This window comes from Python bivittatus, unplaced genomic scaffold (assembly GCF_059951505.1).
Source record: "Python bivittatus isolate LINGU-HERP-01145 unplaced genomic scaffold, Pbiv_v1 ctg000580_np1212, whole genome shotgun sequence".
Lineage (NCBI taxonomy): Eukaryota > Metazoa > Chordata > Lepidosauria > Squamata > Pythonidae > Python > Python bivittatus.
In genome coordinates this window covers 26,716,442-26,741,484 of record NW_028277087.1, presented here as the reverse complement: position 1 = coordinate 26,741,484, position 25,043 = coordinate 26,716,442, and the positions used below count along the sequence as shown (strand labels likewise).

General features: G+C 37.0%; 1 protein-coding gene across 4 annotated transcripts in view; it reads left to right on the top strand.

The window, feature by feature from the left end:
* The window catches only part of RCOR1 (REST corepressor 1), a 140,617-nt gene extending 115,811 nt beyond the window's left edge, over positions 1–24,806 (top strand). Inside the window, exons 8-13 of one of the 4 annotated variants that reach the window (XM_088149807.1) lie at positions 8,792–8,884; positions 12,384–12,596; positions 13,793–13,870; positions 14,457–14,514; positions 16,633–16,862; positions 17,987–24,806. In XM_088149807.1, the coding sequence (XP_088005933.1) occupies positions 8,792–8,884; positions 12,384–12,596; positions 13,793–13,870; positions 14,457–14,514; positions 16,633–16,862; positions 17,987–18,028 (714 nt within the window). In that variant the 3' untranslated portion in view covers positions 18,029–24,806. The remainder of the gene's footprint in view (positions 1–8,791; positions 8,885–12,383; positions 12,597–13,792; positions 13,871–14,456; positions 14,515–16,632; positions 16,863–17,986) is intronic. The other 3 variants (XM_088149808.1, XM_088149810.1, XM_088149809.1) reach the window with 3 other exon arrangements.
* The last annotated feature ends 237 nt before the right edge of the window (positions 24,807–25,043 follow it).

Below are 25,043 nucleotides of genomic sequence, written 5' to 3'. Positions count from 1 at the left end.
ACTTTGTACTTGTCTTCATTTATAACATTATTGGTCTCTTTTGGATAATAAAAAATCCAAGGTTATGTAGAATAAACAACAGTGCTAAAACAACAAAACTTTATTGGGTAATGGGAAATCAGTATCCAGACAACATCCCGGTTGCACTGAATTAAAGTTAATTTCTAAAACGCTAAGCATGTAATGCTTTAAATTGCTGGCCAAAGGTCAGTCATACATAGGGAAATTTCCCAGAGAGGTTGAAGAAAGGGGATTTTTAAAAAGGCAATATTATGTCATTTCCTTTTTTCTAACAACAGTCATATTACAGCATGCATATGCCTGTAACAATGATAGTTGGATACAGTAAAACTTTGATTTGCTTTTAGTATCCTGGGAAGCTGATTGTCTTCAGTTGGAGCAGGAATGGGTAAAAAAATCAAATTGTGACACTATTTTTGCATCTTGTGGCAGACAGCATTTTACAGACTCCTAGAATGTCCTTTCCACTTTTGCCATCTGATTAGCACTGATGGGATCTGTCAACAACATGTTCATAACTGAAGATGATGGAAATAAACTCCTACAAAACTATAGCTTAATTGAGTATTATGGCCACATGCAATTGTAGATGTGAAAAACTATTCTACTATGGGAGAAATAGACATGGGTATTTTAATTTGAGTGACATTTTGATGGTGCTTTATTTTACATTTTCACATTTTGTGTTCAAATCTTATGTGTTTGTCATAATTATTAGTGACTTCTTGGCATTATTTTTGTGTAGAGTCCTGGGTAAATATCTGTCAAAGAAAATATTATTTTACTTCCATCTGAAATTTGAAAGGCAACATGATTCCTTGATTTGTTGAGAGAAAAATGAACAGTATGTGCACTTATGATTATATAAGTTGCATTTGAACTGGCTCTCTTGTGCTGTGATTGAAACCACTGGCGATGTCCTGTAGTGGATTTAATACAGAATTGTGTCTTGAGAGGAGAAGTAGAACATATATTATGCCCCTAAGACTACATTTCTTTTGAGATCAAGCCCCATATGAGTTTCTTGGTGGTGTGACTGGCAAATAAATAAGTTGCCCGGTGATGCCAAAACATACAAGGGGAATCTGCTGTTGATTCATTTGAATCCTTATGTGTATGCCAAAAGTTTGTACTCTTTCAACTCTCCTTTGTTTCTAAATCAAGGGTTGGGGAATTCATGGTCTACAAGCCCCATGAGACCCTGACAACACTCCAGGATCACATTGCTGAAGTTTGGTAGTGAAATGGTTAAATTTCAGCAGCATAATCCCCCCTCCCCATTTTTAGCAAGAATAAGGGAGGACATAATACATTCAGTTTCTAAAAGGCAAAATGCTAAATTTTTCTTTGCTTTTTTTTAAAGTGGGCCTCCATCCTAAAAAGATTGCTGAATGTTATGTTTGCACCTCTTTTGAGTCATCTACCTAATAATCAAATTAGGTTTTAATGGTCAACTTTTAATAAAAAGTTCAATAATATATAAATATCCAAAGACATCTACTACAAATAAAATATTATAGCACAATTAAGTTAATGCAGGACAAAGAGGCTATCATATCCCCCGTTGTGGGGAGATGGGCGGGGACAAGTCAAATAAATAAATAAATAAATAAATAAATAAGCTAAAATACATTAACATTATTATATAATATAGAGAGTTTCATCAGTTAAGTGTAGTTGTTTTCATTTGCACATAGGTCAGTTTTTTCAAGGTGAGTGGAAGGTAAGATGTAACCTACAACAATAAGATGTAGCCAGAAGTTCCAGATACAAGACAGAAAACTTCAGAAGTATCATCATGCTGTTAGGCAAAACACCACGATTTAATTGCATTATACTGTGTGATTTTATTGTAGTTTATGAGTACTTATTTTGAATATCTTTTCTTGGCTTCTAGTATTGGCACCTAAATATAGTCTACAAATCTATTTCTTTGATGGACTTGGTACATTAAGTTTTAGTAAGGCAGATTCATTAAGACTGTGTGACAGTGAATAACACAGTAGTTTTGGAAAGTGATGGGTGAACTGACCCCAACATAATTTGTAATTTGTTCAATGAGTTGAGAATCCAGTGGTATGGATTCAGATGAAAAACAGTGTTTTCAGATCTCAGTGTATCTTCAAACATTTGTACATAAATGACACCAACATATAACTGGGGAATGTGGCATACATAATATATACTTTTGTATCACTATATGCATAGTGGCATATCCTTTTCCAAGTGGGTGTTATAATCCAAGCAGGAAATAGGATTTTTTTTCCAAATGTGATTTATTAGTATATGGTTTCAGAGCCAAAACTTTAAAAGAGGCTGATTCCTTGAGCAAAGTGGATCTAACAGGCTAGAATAAAGTTACACCATATTATGTACATTGCATGTAGGGCTTTTTCCTTTATTTTGGAAGCTTAAAGTTTATGGAGCCCCTGTCAATTTTTTTCTGGATGTCATTTATGTAGTTGGTCTGGACAGTCATGTCTGTTTTAAATTATGTATTCTTTTAAATACTGTAAGTCATCCAGAGACATTTTGGAGTGAAGCAGCCCCAAAATCCTATCAGTCAATAGGATGTAGAGGTAACTTTGAATAAATGCAATGATTTAATACTGGGATGCTTAATATTAAAGGATACTGAAACTGAACATAGTTAGACATGTACCTTGGGTTTCAAGAAAGCAAATTGTAATAGATCGACATGCAAAGAGAAGCTGGTAGGAAAAGAGCCTGAGATGCGTGGGAATTCCTAAAAAGGAGGTACTGAAAGCACACTTGCAAACTGTTCCGGGGGGGATGGGGTGTGGGGGAGAGAAGGCAAGAGATGAAATCATACATCTTATTGAAGATATGAAAGTTTAAAAAAACACACACACAAATAGGAAGTGGAAAGTATAGCCAGGCCACTCACAAAGGACATTCAGATTTGTAGAAATGGTGTCAAGAAAGAATGAGGTGAGATTAGCGAAGGATATAAAGAACAACAAAACGGTCTTCAGATACATTCAAAATAAAAGGAAGGGAAGTAAATGATTGCACTAGCTGCTCAGTAAGGATAATAATAGATAAGAAGTAGAGAGAATGCATATCAGATTTACAGATGATACAAAATTGGGTTGGATATCCAGTGCCCAAGTAAACAGAAATAAGATTCAAAATGATCTTGACAATTTAGAGAAAGAAATGTTCTGAAAAAAGAAAAGAAAACAGGATTAAATTTAACAGAGACAAATGCAAAGTTCTTCATGTAAGAAAAAGAAATCACAGTACTTGTGTAAAAGAGCTTGGAATTATAGTTGATTACAAACTGAATATGAGTCAGCAGCGTGACATAGTTGCTGAAAGGGCAAATGCAATTTGAGGCTGCATCAGTTGAAGTCTATAGTTTCTAAATCACAGGAAGCAATAGTTCCATTTTATTCCGTATTTTTCATATCCCATGTCAAATACTGGACATCGCATTTTATAAAGGATTCAGAGAAACTAGAGCAGGTACAGAGAAGGGCAAAACAACGATGATAAAAGACAATCTGAGTGTTACAAAAAGAGACTGGGACAACTTGGCATGTTCAGCTTTGAGATAAGTTGACTGGGCAGGGGCATATAATAGCACTTTTTAAGTATCTAAAGGTAGCGAAGGGGTGTCACAGAGATCTGTCCTGGAGCACAGGATGGACTAATGGATTAAAATTTCAAGAAATCAGATTCTGGCTGAATGTTACAAAACCCTTCTTACCAGTGAGGGCAGTTTGACACTGGAACCAATGGCTGAGAGAGCTGGAGAGCTGTCTTACAATGTATGTGTTTAAGCAGAGGCAGGACAACCATGTTTTAGGGAATGTGGACTCTTATCCTAAACAGGGAGTTACTCTCTCTGTCTTAAATTGCACCTTCCAATTCTGTAAATTTATGATGGGGGGAGGGGGTTATTTAATAGAACAGAGAGAAAAATAAGAGGAAAAATTAAAACAAAAATAAATTGTATATATAAAGGATTCTCATGCAAATAAAGATACACATTTTTTATAACTACAGGTAGTCCCCAGTTTAAGAATGAGTTCCATTCCCAAGGTCTGGCCTTAAGTTGAATTTGTATGTAAGCTGGAACAGTATAATTGTATAATATTGTATAAGTAATATGGTTCATGGGGTCACAAAGAGTCGGACACGACTTAACGACTAAACAACAATATTGTATAATTAACTCAAACCATTGTGTATTTAACTCGAATCACTGTGTATTTAACTCAAATTTTGCTACAATAGCAAAATTCCATATACAATACAATTTTGCTCTGTTCTTAACTATGGGTCATCTGTGACCCGGGCATTCTTAACCTGGGGAATGCCTGTATTTCAATAACAGATAACCATATTTCACTGTAATTGTTCGTGCATAATCAACATCTATAGGGAACTCATTCACAAGATGCAAGTAACATCACTTCTTCAATCCACTGGGTAATTGATGCCATAAATTTGTCTTTCCAATGTTTAAGAACTAATCTCTTGGCAATTATAAGGGAACAGAGAATCAATTAGGGTAACCCTTCAGTTATGCTGTGGGAAGAAGTAATTATGTATATTCATTTGACTTTGAAGCAAAGTTTAATGTTTTCAGATGCATACATTCTGTTGAATGACATACCCACTACTTGGAAATTGCTTCATTGTTTCTTTATATCAAAAATAACAAGTTATATAGACTCTGGATGTATAAATTATCCTACAATCTTGGCTTGGATTATGAAAATAAGAAAGTTTGTTGTATCAGAGTCAGTGCTTGTCAGAAATTATGCTTGAACTAGACACAGCTTAAAAGCGGACTTTTTAAAAACTTCAGTGACATTACTTCGGAATGCCACTCCTGTTCACTATATCATACAGTTCTATTCTGTAGTAGAATGGTACCTCATGGTTCAGGTCAACAAAATAATATGTGAAGCTGTGAATCTAGTTAGGTTCATACATTGCTTTAATCATAATGTGGCTTATTTTGATTTTTGTTATGTGAACCCATCCAGTTGTAGCATCAAACCATGATCCAACAGAACATGGATTAGTACAATGTGTAAACTTTATCATTTTGTGATAAAGTGGCTGATGTCATCCAGATTCAAATCTCCATTCAACCATGAAGCTCGCTTAGTGACCTTGGACTAGATATTGCCTCTAGTGCCTCTCAGCCTTACCTACTTGACAGGATTGTTGAAACAATGAACACTGAACACTGAGAATTGAGATTACTGCAGTGAACGAGAAGATATAAAGAAGCAGATCTTTTAATACCGAACTCTGGAAATGTATCCTGTGTCATTGCATTCTTCTCATAATTTTTACAATTACTTCTGTTACTGAAGTGACAGATGGATGAATTTATCTGGTATTCTTAATAATGTAGTGCTAAATAGAAGCTTCCACTTTGGGAGTTTAGTGTGACATTGATTGGTAATTAAAGACACATTTAATATAGTTCAAAATCAGTTAAATTGTCTTCATGCCAAATCCTCAATCCAAAAAGTCTTAGGTGTATATTGTATTTTTATAATGCTGAGAGTTTCCTTGTCTGTACCCTATAAACCTCCAGATGCCTGCAAATATGATTTTGCATTAGCTGTTTCTTCTTTCACCAAATGAGCACTCATAATCCAGATCTTTTAACTAAAGGGCAGGAACAACAGGTTACACCACAACACTGCTATGCAAAACATCTCAAGCATTCTGGAACCATTTCGAAGTGGAAATAGAGCTGTTTTTAGCTTGATATTCTTCCAAAGCTGCTCAAAACAATCTGCTTTAAGCTTGAAACAGTTCTTTTTACTCAAAATGAATGTATTGAATATAAAAGAATTGGAATCAAAATGTTTTGTACATGTTTACACCACAGTAAGATGACTGCAGAATCCATAGCTCTAGTAACACAACTGGCAGGCTGGGTATTCAAAACAAACTTGGCAAACTGAGTTGTTGAGCATAGGCAGGAGGTCATTATCTAAATGAAAAGTTATTCTCTGATTGCAGGAGAAAGTATGTAGCTCTGTAGGAGACCATCTGCTTTGGACATGGAAAGTCCCAGGTTCAGTCCCCCCCCCCCCAATATTTCCCAGGAAAGCTCTGCAAGACTCCATCAGCAAACATGGAGACTACTTTTGAGTCAGTGTGGCTTGGAACTGATATAAATGAACAATTGGTCTTACTTTGTGTCAGGGATCTGGTCCCCCCCCCCCCCAAAAGACCTCTGTTGAGGAACAACAGATAGATTTGGATAGATTTTCCATTTTACAATCCCATCTGTCTAGGTTTGTACATTCAGTTAATAAGATGAGAGCTGGGTGGATAGGGGAAAGTTCTGATTTTTCCCATTGGATGATTAGATGACTCCAGGGAACAAAGAAGTAGAAAATATCCAGACAGATGATATTTTGTGTGTAAAGCTCTAGTTCGTACATACATCCTATAACTCTGTTGGCTCAGCAGCATAATTATTCCCTTACTTTTTTAAAAATCCATTCAGTGGTGTCTGATTCTCAGAGACTGCCTGGACAAGTCCCTGCAGTTTTCTTGGCAAGGTTTTTCAAAAGTGATTTGCCATTGCCTCCTTCCTAGGGCTAAGGGAAAGTGACTGGCCCAAGGTCACCCAGCTGGCTTTGTGCCTAGGCAGGACTAGAACTCACGGTCTCCCAGTTTCTAGCTGATACTTTAACCACTACACCAAACTGGCTCTCATTCCCTTACTACCTGCTGTTAATTAAAGGAGCACTTTGTGGTAGGATTGCATGTTGCATTACACCACATTATTTAACCATGTTTATTTAACCACATTTTGCCAAATAAGCCAAAGTTTATTTAACCATATTTCACCAAATATTTCTTCCCTTCCCAAACAGGCTTAACAAAGTTAAAAACTCAAAATGTCTCCTTTCAAAAAGAAGAAGAAGATCCATCTAAATGTACAATTCAGTCCTTCCCAATCCACTGTAGCCTTGAGACTTCTAAAAGTTTAGTATTATCAGCAACTACCAAAAGTTGTCCATCCCTTTCATAAATAATTGCTTATATACTGCAGTGGCTGAGTTTTCACAGTACACTAATCCAGACCCAAACTAACTATATAATGGTTTAGCACAAACTTTACAGTTACTTGAAATCTATAGGTTGTGTGCTTTTGAATGTCAGTTGCTGGGGACCAGTAAATTGCAGAAAGTTTTTGCATTTGTGTTTTGCTTGTGGGCTTCCCAGAGGCATCTGGCTGGCCACAGTGGGAAACTAAATGCTGGATTTGATCAGTCTGTTCTTGCAGAGCTATTTTTATCCAGAGTCAAAGTAGGGTGGAGGTGTAAAAACAGAAGATATCTTTCACAAAACCAGCATTCTAAGTTCTTAAGAAAAAGATGCTGGTGTTTTTTAGTTTCTCATTTCTTGGGTATCAGTTTTGGTTACAACTATCTCAGTACAACTATCTCAGTTGGATGGCTGAAGGTTACAACTATCTCAGTTGGTTACAACTGAAGTTACAACTATCTCAGTTGGATGGCTGTTCTATGAGAGGTGTATAATTAGCTACATTTTTAAAATCTTTTTGACAGGCTTTACGTATGACAAATGTAGGCTTTGGTTCTGCCTAATCCCCTAAAGCTTTGATTTGCCATTTTTTCTCTGCAATGCCATTCAGAACAGTGGATGTAGCCATGCATGGTGAAAGTCAAAGTTAATTTATATCTGCTGTGTTTTCCAAAAGGAAACAGATGGTTGTAATGTTTGAGTTTGTCTGCTTTCCAGATAATATAACATATGTTGACTTACACTCCCTTGTTTTCGCACACTCATACAACCTTCCCATCCTTGTACCCTCCAAATGTGTGGGACTTAGAACCATGGGTGGAAAGGGACCGTGAACGTTATTTAGTCCATTTCCCTACTCACTGCAGGAATCCACTGCTGTAGCATTACTGACAGATGGCCATCTAACCTCTGTTTAAATGTTTGCAGTGTAGAAGGTCCTGCCTCTTCCCAAAGCAGTCTATTCCACTGTGTTTATTGTTAGGAAATTTTTCCTGATGTCCAACTGAGACCTACTTCCTCATAACTCCCCCCCCCTTTTTTTTTGTCTTCTAGAAGAATTTTGAATAATACTTCCCCTTCTACATTATAGTTCTTCGGAAATCTGAAGACTGCTATTCATACTCAGTGCCTCCAAGTGTTCCTAATAAGTCCCTCCCCACCAGCCCCTTCTCGTCTTGGTTTCTTTCTGGATATGCTCCAGTTTGTCAGAGTTCTTCCTAAAAAATTGTACTGAGAACCGGTTGCAATATTCTAGGCGCAGTCTGACAAATGCAGAATAGAGAGGAACAATGACTTTTGACTTCAGTCTGCATAGTTCCTTAGCTACTGCTGTAGGCTGTGCTCTGGCTGAAGATGTTGGATTTTCAGTTCAACACATCTGGAAGACCCCAGATTGGGGATCTTGATGTAATAATAATAATTAATTGTCTTCATTTTGCCTCTATCTCCTTTATCCCCAATACTTATAAAAACATTTATAATATCTCTTTTTAACAAGTAATGTGTGCATGCTTGCTTGTATGTCCAGTGATGATGTAATTTGAAGTAGAAGGATGACCTATCAATTTTCCCACTTCCTGCTTTTATTTTTTTTTTGCCAACTCTCCACCAAAAGGCTTTCAGGAAGTGATGGGCTTCTGTGGGGGAAAGAATTAGGCATGGTTCAGCTCGTTTCTTATTCACCATTCCACCAACCACTTTTACTTTGCAGATGCTTGAGGGAGGCAATTTAAAAGCAACAAGGAATCTTTCCTGGAAAAAAACAGCTAAGACAAAGCTAACTGGTCTACAGTTCTGTAATCCTGTAAGTGATACAGCTGATTATCCAAAATTATCCCATAGCATTAAATCTGTAAGAGGATGCACATTCTTTTCCTTCACTGTCATATTTTTCTAGAAGTGACATGGCCAAGGTTCTCCCCGACCCCTTCTCTTTTATATTAATTAAAGCAGAGTTCATTTGCTTTATCATTCAGTTAAATAGTATTAAACATTATTATGTTAATAGGGGATTTTTTAAAAGGTTCTGCTCTCAGTGTTTACATCACAGTCTTCTTAAATTATATTAATGCCTCCTTCTTCCATTCTAATAATCTTTTGATTTGTACATCTCACTATAGTTTAAGACAAAAATTAACTAATATTTCAATTATTGTTTTGCACACTGGAGAAAAAGTAAATCTAGTTTCCTACATAAACATAATAAGGACACACTGATCTTAGGTGGTGCTTTTATGACCAGTTACTTGGGAACAGTAGTGGAAAGTTGTTATAAAACTCGTATCCTATTTGTAAACTTTTTGGATACGCCTGGTTGGCTAGCATGAGATACAAAATTCTGAAATAGGCTATATTGATCTAGCAAGGCTCTTACATTATAACATTTAGAAAGCAGGTTTCCACTTATGTAATGAGAAATAATCTGATCCAGCCATCTCCAGTGGCAGTGTTTCTGTTGAAAACATATTGTCACATGCCTGCAAAGTTGGCTTGCATTTGCTAGCCAATGATTGTTTGTGGTGACAAAAACCCACCATGTTTTCCTAAGTCTTCAAACATGCAGAAAGATTGGAAAGATAAATGGGGGCTACCCTATCCTTGTGCTGAGATGAGAAGGCTAACAGGAGTCTCTTCCATAGCTTGGAAGATAAAACTGCAATTTAATTTACTCCATACTATAGAGAGATGAACTCTTACCACATGTAAGCTGGTGAGGGGTGTTGTGGATGCTTGGATATTTTGATGTACCAGTATTACAAACACAGCAGTATACAAAACTGCCCTTAATCTCTGTTATGTTATTGATCTGTATAGGTCAGGTTATTTTCTGCTAATAGTAGCTAAGGTTTTCTGGCTGGATCTTTGCTGGGAAATGTCAAGGGAGGAATCTGGGATCTGTTTACAGAGAAAACACAAACTTCTTTATTAAGCCATATCTCTACCCCTTCATGCAATGTTTGTTTTGCACATCACATTAAGGCATGATTTATTTAAATATAATTCTTGAATAAATCGCAGTTAGCTAAGTTTACCTTAACATGCTAAACCCATATATTATGGCTTACTACAGTGTGTAAATTCAGTATATTGCCTCTTCAAAAAGGCAGTCTTCCAACATAAGTACTAGAAAAATGCTGCCTGTTACTTTGAACATGCTGCAGTGAATCAGTGTGAGCATAGGATCGTTTAAGGAAGAGGAGGAGCCCGATTATATATCTTAACTGTGGTTGAGAGAAACTATCTTGGGAAGCTTTTCTTTTCCTGTTTCCGCCAGCCCTTCTCTGAATCCCTCTCTCTTAAATGTGCACAAATGCACGCCTAGTCCAGTGCTGAGAATTCTCTCTTTGGCAGTTGATGCCCAAACTAGCAAAATCCTAATGAATGCTAGGTCAACTTTGTTTTCAAACCAAAGACCAGCATCAGGATTGAAAGCTGATTTAAGTCATTGGCTTAAGAGCAAAGGATGATTAAAAGACTACTGTTCCTCCACTGTGCACGCTGCAATAAAACATAGTTATCACTGAGCAGAAGTGGAGGGAGACGGGGGGACGCAGGTGGGCTCCTGAGGCAGCACAACCTTTCAGCTAGAATGGACTTGTCAAGCTAAGGTGCAACTCCTGTGGCCTCCCTCCCGATTGGGGGAGGCAGACTCTCCTGGGAATTCTCCCTGCACTGGTCCCTGTTGGATGGAGGTTGTTATTTTCCTCAGAGGAGCAGGACAGAGTTGCTCGGCTCCTACATGTTTTGCTGTTTCCATTTGAGGAAAGGCAATTGTTGTTTTCCCTTAAAAAGGAGGAATTATTGCTTCCACTTAACAAGGAGATTTTCGACAGTCCTTTCACATTCTGTAGACATGCCCTTAGTGTTATCAAAAGATTCAGAAGAAATTTCAAAAATTACATTGCTAGTGGAGTAGCAGGCAGATCCAAGTGTTCCTTTGCAGGAATCTAAAATAGCGTTCTGCAGTTGTATTCTTTATGTTTTATATTTGTCCTTGAAAGACCTTTTTCTAGGGCAGATTTCATACCCATGCAAAAATCTTTATCCCTCTGTTTTGCAGTACTGCATATAAAAAGGAATGAGCTTTAAGGATTAGCCTGCAATCATCTGACCCTTCATGTTTTGTCTTAAATTAGTTTCTTCTTCTTCCCCTCTGGCTGACACACAGGAAATTGCATATCAAACATAATTTTTAGACTTTTTTCTAATTCAGTCACCCCCATGCTCAACCAGAGAGATAGTCTTTTATTTCTGATGCACTTTTATTATTAAACTGAGATGCTGCTGGTTGAGCTTGGAAAGAGTGCTTTGGTTAGCTTTCAGTGGCACACTTGGAAAGTGTGGGGGTGCTGTCACTTTAGTCCTATATGGGGGTATTGGCTCCTTTTCCCCAGGTGGGGAATGTGGATAATAGTCTTTGGTAAAAAGGTGCTTCTCATGTGTTTTGAACTCTGGAGCCATTGTATTATTTGTAGTTCTGATTTAGTGCATTTATCTCCTCCTCTTTCTCAGTAATAGAAGTCAGGCAAGATACTTAACAGACTTAGTCTTACTCCATTTTAACAAGAAGGGTGCATTTTGTGCTCTTGTGCCTTCAGACTATGTCTGTACCCTTTCAGAGTTGTGTTACTTTAGCAGAAAAGTACTTGGGCAGCACCAGTAAACTGCCCCACAGGTCAATGTGCAGAGATTCTTATATGCATTTTTAAAGATTCTTTTGGCCCGTAGCAAGCAAGAAGAATGATATCATGACGCAATTGGAACAGACAGGACTATTGTGCAAACTGACCTTTTTGAAGGACTTCAGCATTTAATAATAATAACAACATCTGCCTATCCCAGGTCCTTGGGAAGGACTCAATAGGTGGGCAAAAGTGCCAAATCTAGTCTAAACATCTGGCTGTGCAACCAACCATAATAACAATAAATTTATATGCCACCCGACTTTAGTGGTATTTAAGGGACAAAATGGATGCCCTAAGGCTTCAGGAACTCATATTGTTTGTTTAAAACAAAAGGGAACACATGGCCTCTGTGTTCTGCCAAGATTAAAATGAGATACCCATTTTACCCATTAAATTCTGACAATGCTGACACTACCCACTTACGATGGGGTGTGTGCATTGGTTTAGTACAAAAGTGAAGCAGGATAGTATCTCCCTTTTGCACCTGGCTTTGCCATGCAGGATCTTAGTAAAAGAGAGCACTTATGGCCTATCCACCCCTGGTTTGAGGTCTGTTTGGAAGTGGCAGCTGAGATTGTGGATAGCTTGTGGTTGAGAAATCAGGCTTACATATGGTAGATCTCTCCTTTGCAGGTTCCCCCTGTGGAAACAATTCCTCAGGTAAAGAAAGAAAAGCACAGTACCCAGGCTGCTAAGAACAGAGCCAAGAGGAAACCTCCCAAAGGAATGTTTCTCTCTCAGGAAGATGTGGAAGCCGTGTCTGCCAATGCAACCGCTGCCACCACTTTGCTCAGGCAATTGGACATGGAGCTTGTGTCCATCAAGCGACAGGTATGTGTTTTCTCCCAGCAACAGAGTGAGGCTTCTTTTTAATCGTCTGAAACATATTTTAAACAGAAGCTGCCCTCAATCTCAACTTCACAGCTTCCTGGGAGGATTTATAGCTCGGGTGAGATGTTTTGCATCAGGATGAGACCTGATTAACAAGCTGTCAGTTGCAGTACATTTTATAGGAGAATTATTTCAACTTGGCTTTCTATTTACAGTGCAGCAAGATGGATTGCCAACTTCCTGTATCTTACTCAGGACGTTACTATGGATTTCCATAAATCACAGTTTCTATGTTTCTCCATACTTTGGACTTTCTGAGAACTTTTACATCAGTCAATTATTTTATTGATTTCCATCTAAAGTCTAATTTCACACATTCAAGTATAAAATGTTAGAATATCTTTCCTCTGCCTTACCACTTCTGTGCACCTAGCTTTTATTCTTACATTCCCTCCATCGGTTAGAATATTATTGTACAAGTCATTTGTTTGGTCCCATAGTCATCTACGTAACCATATTCATGTAACTGTGGTCACATTCCTTTATACTTGTCATATTGCCTGTTGTACTTGACATTTTAAAAGATTATTTTAATTTCAGAAGCATTTAAATGGAAAATTGTGGATTGCAAAACACAGCTTCAACCTCCAGCGTCACTAGTGTTGTAGGTTCCATAGGCAGGTAGATAGATAGCTTTTATTATGATCAGACTTTGGAAAAAAGCTCATAGGCATTTTCACAAAATAAAAACAATAAGTGCCTGCAGCTCAGAGGGTAGGTTAGGGTTTTGTTTTGTTTTTTAAATGTCTCCCTGTCCAAAAGAAAGACAAAGGTAAGCAATGAGAATGTGATCATTTTAAAAATGTAAGAATTCCGCTGGGAACCATCCAACTTAGTATCCTGTTTTCTGCAACTATCAGCCTTAGAAAGTCACCAAAGAGGGTAAGAAGGAACGAGACTATTCCCCATTATTGCTTCCCAGCTACTTAGTTATTGGATGTTTCGGGGGAGGGGAAAAAAGGAAAAAAAGGACAAGACCCCAATCTTAGTTGGAGAGGGAATGGTGGTTCTTGGAGGAATGGGGACTCTAGCTTAAGTTAATGGCATGGGTGAATAGAGAATGTTTTAGAGAATATTTTAGATCATGCAGGAACTTTGGGTATTATCCATACTGAGAGAGGAACCTTTCTTTTCAGATTCAAAATATCAAACAAACAAACAGCTCTCTGAAAGAGAAACTTGAAGGGGGAATAGAGCAATATAGGTTACCAGAGGTAAGTTTGCATGCTAATGGGAAGTTACAGTTTTCTCTTTTCTGAAGTTTATAGAAGGGCACCTGACTTGCATGATAAAAGCTGATCAAATTTGCCATTTATACCCATAATTGCATTGGGCTGCAGAGGTCCATCAAATACTTCTGAGGCCCAGTGCAGTTTTGGGAATTAACCCAGTCCCCTTTTCTAACTCCAGTCTTGGAGCTAGGATGAGAAGAAACGCACAGTTCAAAATCAGGAAGATACCAAAAGCCACAGTCCAGGTGACCTTAAGTTTTGGCTTGGTTTGCAAAGCCAACCCATAATTGGAGTCTTGTGCTAAAATCATTGGCCACTCCCTTTATCCCCTTTTTTCTGCTATTATAAATTAAATGTTATTGTTAACTAAATAATGGACTGCCTCTGTAATTTCACTTGGAAAGAGATTTTTTAAAACATGCTGAGAGGAATAATGCAGGCTTTATTTAACAAATGACTGCTCAAGCAATCCATTCACTGTTTCATTTGTATACAGTTTGGGGGCTGGGGTTTAAAATCACATCTGTTATCTAAATAAATTATTCTCTTTATGTTTCATGACACTTAGGTAACACTGAAATTTAATGCACGCTGGACCACGGATGAACAGCTTCTTGCGGTGCAAGGTATGGTGTTGCAAATATATTCCTGACTATAGGGAAGATAACCCTCTGTCTTGATTTCTGATGGAGCATTTCCACATTGGCTAAATAATTCTCCAAATTTCTGCTTCTGACTTATCTCTCAGGGTTGATGCTAACGTTTGATAGTTGCAGCTTCACTTACCTCAGGGTGGCCAGACTCCCATTCATTTTTGCAGTGGAAGTTTCCCATACTCCAGATGATGATTGACCCAGTTCTTCATATTCCAAGTGATGGTTTTAGGTTGAAGTGGGTGGAGGTTGGCTGGACATGGTAGCCCCATCCATGTCTTCTACTTCTTGCGTTCTTTTCGTAAAATAAAGTATATATTCAATGTGTGTATTTTAAACATAATAAGAATAGTTTCTTTCTGTGTGTGCATGCACTGTAGGCACCATGTGCTCAGTTTCAGCTACTGCAAGTATACTTACAAGGGTGCACTTACAAGAGGAAGTCCTTGGGTTTGACTTTTGTCAGGTTGTGGAAGCATATTTGTTAAGGTAGAAATTTTCAATCTCTGGGTTGCAGTCCCCTGTGGGGTCAGTCATGAGCATATTTGAGGGGGGTCATAACTGGCTTGTCGAGGCAGAGAAGGAGGCAAGTCTTCTCAGACCTAACTTCTACTCTGCAGCCAGTGATACTGGGATCTCTATTGGATTGGTTTATATCTATCTGCGACTCCCTTCTGAGAGCCCTGTTGCTACTACCCACTGTGGAGAGTAATTTAAATAACCCAGTGAGGAGCTGAGATAGGGCTTCCCTTCCTGCAGTATTGGCTGGCAACTAATCTGCATGGAGATGGAATGGTGCCTGGGTAGATTCAAGTGCAGCTGCAATACATCTGACTGAGGGATGGTACCACTAGCATTGATGCAGTCTAGGCAAGGGAGGGCACCGTCGAGGCCAGGGGGACTTGTGCCATAGAAGAAACGCAGTGGTGGCATTGGGATCTTGCCCACAAGAGATCAAAGGGAAAGAAACAACTGCTGGAGTAAGAGGTATATTAGCCACTTACTCAGTTGACCCCACACAACTGGAGAAATTAATTTTTCCTGCAAGTATTGATATTCATATTATTTAATGATGTTATTATTGATGCCCACGCAAATTCATTTATTTTAGGGGATAATGGCACCCCCAAATTTGAGAAGCCCTGTATTAATCAAATGTTTTAAGAATGGCAGTTATTTGTGCTGTTTAATTTTTTTTTTGGTTTCTTTTTAAAATTATTTTGAAATGTTTAAACCAAGAAAATTAGAACAAATTTGTGTTAGATGGAATAGAAAAATGAACCAAACTGATTAGAAATGAAAGAATTTGTTTTGTAATACAGATTACAGAGTTCAGTTTTTCTTGGTGACGTTTTTAAAAAATTGAATAATTAACATTAAAACCACCACACGCACCTTGACTCAAGATGATGTTCTTGATCATAAGAACAGCATATTAGACAGCATATTATATATATTATGGTCTAGCCAATGCTGAAGTCCTCCACAATACTCTTGTATGATGGCAATCTTCTGGATTGCTCCATGTTTAAAAAGATTGTGGGGTTTTAATCTGTTTTTAACATTGTTCACCAGCTAGACTTTTGAATTGGATGGCCTTACAAATTGGATTGGATTGGATTGGATTGGATTGGATTGGATTGGATTAGATTAGATTAGATTAGATTAGATTAGATTAGATTAAATTAAATCTGTCAGATTATTACCCTTTGGGGTAGGCAGTGTTATGCAAAGTACAGAAAAGAATAAGGGAAAAAATTAAAGGCATGAAATAAGAAAAATAAAAGGAAATATAACTAAATCTATATTTAGCCATAAGAAATATCAAATATTTTCAAATATATGGTTTTAATAATTAATTTAATTGTTTTAATTGGTTTTATGATATGTGTAAATTGTTAGTTTTATTGTACACCACACAGCCATGTTTGCTGGATGATCTTAAGTCACTCAGTCTAACCTAGCTCACTGCATACTTGTGAAAATGCATGTACTCTGAGACAGGATTGCTTAGTATTAGTTTGAAGTTATATATCATTGTCATCTGAGCTTCAGTAATGGTACTGATAGAAAGTTTTGTTTTCTTTGCAGCAATCAGGAAATATGGTCGTGATTTTCAAGCAATCTCTGATGTGATTGGAAACAAGTCTGTGGTGCAAGTAAAAAACTTTTTTGTAAATTATCGGCGGCGTTTTAACATAGACGAAGTCCTACAAGAGTGGGAGGCTGAGCATGGGAAGGCCGAGACAAATGGAACCGGTACCCAGAAACCTGTCAAATCCCCGGATAATACTATTAAAGTATCTGAAGAAGAAGATGAGGTAGTAGTGGTTTTTTTTTACTTCAGAGCAATATGCATTTATTTGCCCAAACTGGATTATAGTTTTTTGGCAGCATCAACTCCTTGGTTAGCTTTTGGATAACTGTACTATATAGCCATGCTGTTTGGAAACTGATGGTTCAAATATCATCAGTTAACAGTCAGTGAAGTTGGCACATTCATAAATACTCATATAGTCAGTGAAGCCAGGATGGTCTGAAGTGATTGATAATATTTTTTTAACACAGGAAGGCACAATGTGTGACAAAAAATGTTCCAGTCTGAATCTAACATTGTGACTGCATTTGGAAAACCTATACTGAATGTAGTTGCTATATAAATTTTCAATGCCAGGTAGGGTTTCTCAGTATCCAAGTTTGTTTGTTTCCTCTTTTATATCATGGAGCATGCTTGTCTCCATACACTCCCTCCCCATTAAGCACTAAAGACAGAACCTTATTTAGATAGAACCTACCACCATGAAGTGATGGGGAAAGGTCTGATCATAAATATATAAAGAAATGTAAAGAAAGTTAAAGAATGGAAAGGCTCCCGCTTTTTAAGATGGTGCCCTGAAGCTGGAAAATGAGCTCTCTCAGGAGTGTATCATAGTACTAATGTTTAAATCTTCTTTCAGTACTATTTGTTTCTCTGGTTTTCTTCTAATACCTTTGGATATTTCTATGCATTCTTAGTTTGGTTTTAGATTATCATTATGTGTAGTTTTTTATTTATTTTGGCATTATTTACAATAGCTCAAATGTCTGGAGGAGGTAAAACAGAAATGTATAAATTTATGCCCAAAGGGGCAAGTTTGACATTTATGCCAAAAATTTCTTTTTTCCTGTTTCATTGAAAATTATGCCTCTGACAACAGTGTTTGGTGTTTCAGAATTCTCTTTGTTTTAGAATATTGAGTGAGACTTCCATTAATGGGGTCTGAGCACAGAGAGGGAGGTTACTGACTCATTGCTCCACATAACTGTCGGTGGGTTTTCCTTTCTTTCAGATTCTGCTCTTCTTCGTTAAACTAGAAATGAAATGAAGCAAAAGGGGAGTGTGCGTGTATACAAAAAATAATTTTAAAATGTTTCTTACCACTACCACCCTTTTCTTCTATTCCAGGCTACTTCGGTTTTGGATGTCAGATATTCATCTGCTTCATGAAAAACTTAGGTAGCCTAGAACAATTTTATGTTTTGACTACTGTGTTATCTGAAATATCAGGTATTAGCAAAACTTCGGACAGCCATCTGCATCATATCTCTGTGGACAAGCAGCTATTACCAAAAAAGAGAGAGAGAGAAAGAGAGGACTGATCACAAATAAAGGCAAACACTTCTGTTCCTGTTCTGTATTTGCCTTAACTTTCTCCTCATTCTTCCAAACCAACCACCGATTCAATTTCAGCAATTCCTGGAACAAGCTCTCGGTTTTCAACACCACCCATTTTCATAGCATCAGCGACGTCTTGAACCATCTACATCCCTCTCTGTAAACCTTAATTAGCCAACCTTGCTTCTCTTCATGCTCACAAGTTACCTCCTGACAGCAGGGGCATTTCTAAAACATACTCTGTAGTAAGATATTAGTATGCATTTCTATATGCCCTTGTGTGATTTAAACTTATTTTACGATATAATCACTGCTGATAAGGTAACCTTTTATTTTATTTTATTTTTTTAATGAGTGAGTTTTCTGTTAAGAAAAGTATTATGTGTATGCTGATTAACCCTCTCCAATGTGATGTCCTCCAGATTTGTTGGGTCTATAACACCCACATTTGTAGTCCCAGCATACTTGGAGGCACACAGTGGGGAAAGCTGTGCTAGTTGGTCTGGTAGTTTATCTGAAATTAGGGTTAGGGAGGGGGGGATGTGATTTCCAGGATAGAAAACAGACTTTTCCTGTGTGTAATTCTGTTCTTATATTCAACTCCTCCTTAGAAAGCTCACTGATACTAATTGTGATTTTTATTATTATAGTAATGGGCCTTTTTATTTAGTGCAAAAGGGAATGTGCAGTGTGTAACCTTGCTTTGAATCTATATATACATATACTTTGGCATTCAGTGTACTTGCATTATAATCTCTAGGTGAGTAGCAAAATAAGTGACTTGATTTGGATATCTAGGGGATTAAGACGAAGCAGCAGCTTGTTCTAATTTGAGGTGCTTTTAAACCGCTACATTGGGGGCCTCATGTCCTGTTGAGGTGCGTGGAAGCTACATCTCAGTTTTTCGTGGTTAATTGCTGGTCTGGATGAGAGCTTAGTAGCAGTAATCACAAACTCAGAATAGAGAGCATCAGTATTTAAAATGTGCGCTTGCAAGTAATTTTCCTGTCATACATTTTATTCCATTTCTGCCCAACCCATGGCTCTCCTCAGATGGCTCTAGGCATTTGGCTTTGACAGCATGGAAGGTCCAAGGTGGCCATTCTTCTGAAAGATGCACAGTTGTGGTGGGGTTTTTTAATCAGCAAGTTTGTTCTGACAATAGAAAATTAAGTTAGTATTTTAATTGGGCATGCAGCAATATTTTTCCCACATTGACTTTGGTATCTGTTTATCTCAAATATACAAATCAGATTAAAATAAACTTGTAACCTCAATTACTTTTTGAGTTCCTGAAGAGAGTGTGTGAGATAATCTACCCCTAGTAAGTGATCTAACAGTTAAAGCTGCAAAAATAAAAGTTTCCTTCACTCCCAGCTCATTATGTTAGGGCTTGCCTTCATCAACTAGGATTGACCCCACCTAGTCAAAGTTTGCAATGACACCAGAGCAAGTGCCAGAAGAACATTGGAAATACATTGGTTAAGATGGGTGAGCCAGGTCTGGTCATAACCATTAAGGTATAGCAGGAAATCTTTCTCTGTCTGTAAGAGAAGAAGCCATAGACAAGTCTAAGAATCAAACAGAGAATAAATCCTTTGCAGGAAATGACACCAGCTGGTCTAATATAGAACAGAGAAGTGGAAAAACCCTAAGATGCATATGGCAAAATGTGCCCCTTCTTCCTTAATTAACTTAGTAATACTGCTTTATGTTTGTGATATCTGATTCAGATTATCAGCTCTGGGAAATGATTGTGTGTGTATTTTAAATACCTAGCTCATGCTTCTCCAACTTGGCATTTGAGGATGTGTTGATATTTTAGTCTTTAGTTATGCTGGATGAAAATTTGGGCAACATCTGGAGGGTGCCAGGTTGGGGAAACAAATCTGTTCTCTTTATGTTAAGCTGAGTGTTTGTAAAAACACTTCCAAATGTTTTGATAAAGAATTGGCATATTTTAACCATGTTATAAGGTAGACTTGGGATAGCATCCAGTCCATGGGGGCGGGGGTGTGTGATTTTTTAAAATCTAGCTACAGTAGTAGGCAGTGTGCAATTTTATAAAATCAGAAAAATATCTATGTAAATATTTTATATTAAATTAGCAAAGAAAAGTAGAACAAGATACAGCAGCTGGAATGGACTGCCTGAAATCTGTTAGCTAAGAGCTAAAATGTATTATAATTGCTTTATGTGATGTGTGTATTGTTGGGTTGTACCATTTTAGACTGCAGTGGAAATTAAATGTTCATAAGTTCCCCCATATTTTTTATATCTTTGTACATTGTTGCATGTACACTTAATACTTCATTTTCTTAGATACGAATGTGTTGAACCAACTGTAATGATTGGGTTAACACATCATGCTAAGCCATAACCTGTGGTTCACAAATAACAACGGTTGGGTTCATACAATGTGCTAAAGTAAAACTAAAAAAGCCACATTGTGGATTGGTTATAGTGTATGAACCCAGCCATGACGATTTAGATGAAGATAAATTCAGATCAACATTGCTTGGTGAGTAGAAGTGAGTACTTGTTCGTGAGAAGTATGCCACTTTTGTATGTCTGGCAGAGATATTGCATTGATATTCAACTTGCTAAAAACCAGAGACCCACATTTCTGAGTCTTTCTAAATTACTGTCTTTTAAACAGTAAACATTTATGACAATGTTTCCACTTTTTTTTTTTTTTTTTACATTGATGTGTAGGTTTCTTAAAACAAATTTACAGTTCACTTCTTTCATCCCTGTTCATTTCAGTAACATACACACAACATTCCTTCATCTGAAATGTCATTACTAACCTCTTCTAGTGACCCTAAAGCTGCTTAATTCTACTGAGAGACAGATGAACACTTAGCAAGGATTCCCTTTAATGTGGTGCTGACAGTAAGTAATCCATAGAAGTGGTTTTTCCCTCTTCGCCTTCTCCCAACAGCCCCAGGGAATCTCCTGAATAGAATGAGAGATGACGTGAGGAACTGGACATAGGGGGTCACAGTAACTGAACAGAAATATCTCTCATGAGCAGAAACCTCACCTGTATACCATCCAGAGTTTGCTAGGACAAAGGTGAACAAGGCAAAAGTTCACTAGATAACTAGTTCCTTGAACAAAAGTGAATTAAATCAAATTTTCATTATGACAGCGTTAACATTTAATCGCTGCTTCAGCCTCAAGTGGTACAATTAAATGATGAATCTAATAATCATGTGGCTTAGCTCTGAATACTAATATGTTGCATTGCTCTCTTCTGTGACTCTACCGAACAATATGATCAGAAAAAGATTGGGTTTTGGCTCATTCCCCTATGAAAATCGGCACAGAATCCCTCTATGAGGATGATAAATTATGTATATTTTCTCACTGTTTCATTATGACCATACTGTAGATTTTCCCCCATTAACTGAACTATGCTTGTAATTGTTCCATTATGAAATGGGAAAACCTATTTAGCTTTTAGTTTAAAAAAAAAAATCTGGTGTTTTGTATGGGAAAAACCAGATTTGTTGTTCAAGCATTATTTAATCAAGGCTTCATGTACTGATTTAGAAGGGTCCACAAAGATTGCTACATAATATGTAAAACTCACATTTTGTTTTCTTAAACTAGCAATGTGAATGTTATAGTTATATATATTTTGTGGAAGATGGAAATTTTTATTTCTTACTAGGTATAAATTATTGTGCATAACTATAGTATCACAAAGAAAAGTACTTCTTTTTAAAAAAAAAACCAGCAAAACCCTAGTTTTAGAAATCTTAACCAATGTATTGTATATGCACCAGAATTTTACATTTGTTCTATTTAATTTTTAAATGTAGTTGTGTAACATGACAGTACATTTTTCATTTTCCCTGCCTCCCAGCTCCATTAGAATACCTTATTACTTGAATATTATATCTTAACTAGTCTGAAATGCAATTAAACATCTGCAATCTAGAATGAAGGGAATGGAGGAAGCAATATATATGATTCCATACTGTATGTATGTATGTATGTATGTATGTATGTATGTATGTATTACATACTATAATATGGAATGCTTTAACAACTTCTTGCAACATTATACAATCATACATGTTCAGTAGTAGTTACAGTGGTAATCCAGCCATACAGGCTGTTTCTGTACATATTTCAGGGATTTTTAAATACTTTTTGTGAAGTTAACCCTCTTTTACAGCTTCCTCCATGTATATAATAAAGATTGCAGTGATAGTGAGGTATTGCACCCACTGGTCCGAGGTCCTGACCTATGTGTGATTGTTACCCCCGTCTCCTCATTTTCAGCAGAAGCAGTGAAAGGGACCTCTACCTATATATGACTACACAACTGTGGAGTCTTCAGCATGTTCAGGAAGTCTGCATTATCAAGATTTTGGATCATGCTGAGCACCCTACAGGGGTACCATTTGATGTTGGTGAATGCCTTTCATGTCTTCTGCTAACCAGGCAGAAATCAGAGCCAGTCATGACTATTGTGCATGGAGGGTAACTGTGGAGAGAGAAAACATTGGTCTCATATCACTCTGAAAGTAAAATTAAGTCAGTGAATTAATAGTCTCTCTGGCAAGTTATCCATGGTTGACTGTGTGTAATTCTCTACTTTCCCCTTCCATTGTACAACCTCAAGTGATTAATTGCAAGATACACCAACATTACCCAGTAGAAGGTATTTGGTTCAACTTCTAGCCATGTAGACACATATGGATTAGAAAAACATTGCTGGAGAAATTGCTTTGGACCAGGGATGTTGCCTGCATTCACCTAGGAAAAGGGCATCGGGAGTGTCATTTTTTAAGCTAATCCCAGGAAAAAAAGTTCCCTCTTTTTAAATGAAGTAGTTCTATTGCAGCATTGGTAGATCCAATTCAGGAGAGATCTGCATCTTTGGGGGGGGAGAAAAATCTGAAGGTGTCTTGAGCTCAGGGAACTAGATTAATTATTCTGTGGCTCTTGCTTTGGGATAAAACAATACCTGATTTTTTTCCTGCACTTTTAAAAAGGAGATGTTAAATTATTATCTTGGCAATTTCCCCCCATTTTAGATAGCTTTTGGCTAAAGCATTTTAATTTAAATTCTATCCTCCTTTCCATCATTCTAATAAGATGTTGGTATTCTTGCACATCAAATATGAGTTAATCATTTTGTTAGATTAACTTGTTCACTGCATAAATGGGGGTCATAAGATTTGGAATTTAACACATGAATTAAAAAAACAAAGAGGCAAGGGGAAGTCATAAGAAAAATATAGCTCCTCCCCCAAGTCTATATTTTTAAAAATATAGAAAAGACATGCACCAAGGTAAACAGCTAAATGCTGCTATTTTTAACGAAGAACAGAATTTCAATTTTATTAGCTCCAGTATGGAAGCTAGCTAGTTGAAACCCAATAATCTTTTGTGATGTCCCTACTCCCTAGAAACAATGCACTTCTAGGCACAATCTGTTGGGCACTGGGACTGCATAGCTTCCATTCATTTCTGCAAGGGGTGGGGTGGGACGGTTGTACAGGAATTCCTTGGCTGCATGTATTCTCATGAAAGAGAGGAACTATACATCAGTAGTGCCTGTTGGATTGATGCCACTGTGGATGGTAAAGCACAATTACAGCAAAAGCTACAGTTCTGAAACAGAAGGTCAGTATATGTCTATGCATGTTGTATATTAATGAATGTTTACATTCATATTCTCATTTAAATTTATATCAGCGTGTACATTATTCCATTATTTAGACCATACTACCACAACCTGTTGTATTCCAGATTTGTTGGAGCTGCAATCCCCAAAATTCCCAGCTAGCATGACTACATATTTGGGAGTTGTAGTCCCATGACATTTGGAGGGCACCAGATTGAGAAAGGCTGATGTAGTTTTTATCAATTATGTTAAATTCTCATAGATGGCTTATATGGGTCTTTTCCCTTCCTCTCCAATATTTTATGATGTATAATGTTATGTTTGCAAATATAATAAAATTCTGTATAGCCTTTGAACTGATAAAACATTATGCATTGGAGAGGGTTTTTTTTAAGTATTATAATAATGCTGTTGTAAATAATATTTTTCATATTTTTTCTTTCACATTTTGCTTGTTTTTTTCCTATTATTTAGTACACCTGTGGTAATTAATGTTCATAGAATTATAAAGCTGCTTAGCCACTGAAAAATAACAGTTTGGGGATTCTTTTCTTTGAATTGTCAATTTTTGAGTTCAAGACTTTTTTCCCTGAAATTCTCTATAGTTCATTTTTCTATTATTTCCAATGTTTGCTGACATGACATTAAAGAAACAAAAATCAAGCCACTGATAATGCTATGTGTCTTTAAAAGCCTCCTTCTTCTAAAATTGATAGATCATAGCTAGTTTATATCACCTTGTGGAACTTAGAAGTTTTCAGCTGGAGATTCCGACCCACTTCTCTGCTTGAAGAAGTTTCTTCTATTATTTTGTTTTTCAAGTACTGAAAGGTCATTTTGGTGTGCCTAGAAAGTCTGTTAAAGTTGAAAATAAATAATGTGGAAATTGAATTTGTCCAAACCCTATTATGTAAACAATGAGGTGTTTTATCCTTAAAAAAAACCTTTATATTAGCCATCAGTATCTTACAAATATAAATCATTTATTTCATTACCTATTTTAGATTACATGCCACTTCATTTCCAAAGAGATTGAATGGCTTACCGAATAGGATTAAAATTAATGAAACCCATTTGTAACAGAATTATAATCAGTCTGATGTGCCACCATTCAGGGTTGCTTAGGGTTACCCATCCCTAATGCCTTCCTGAAGGAGCCATGCGTTTTCACAGCTTTCAAAAACATAATTGGGAAGGTTG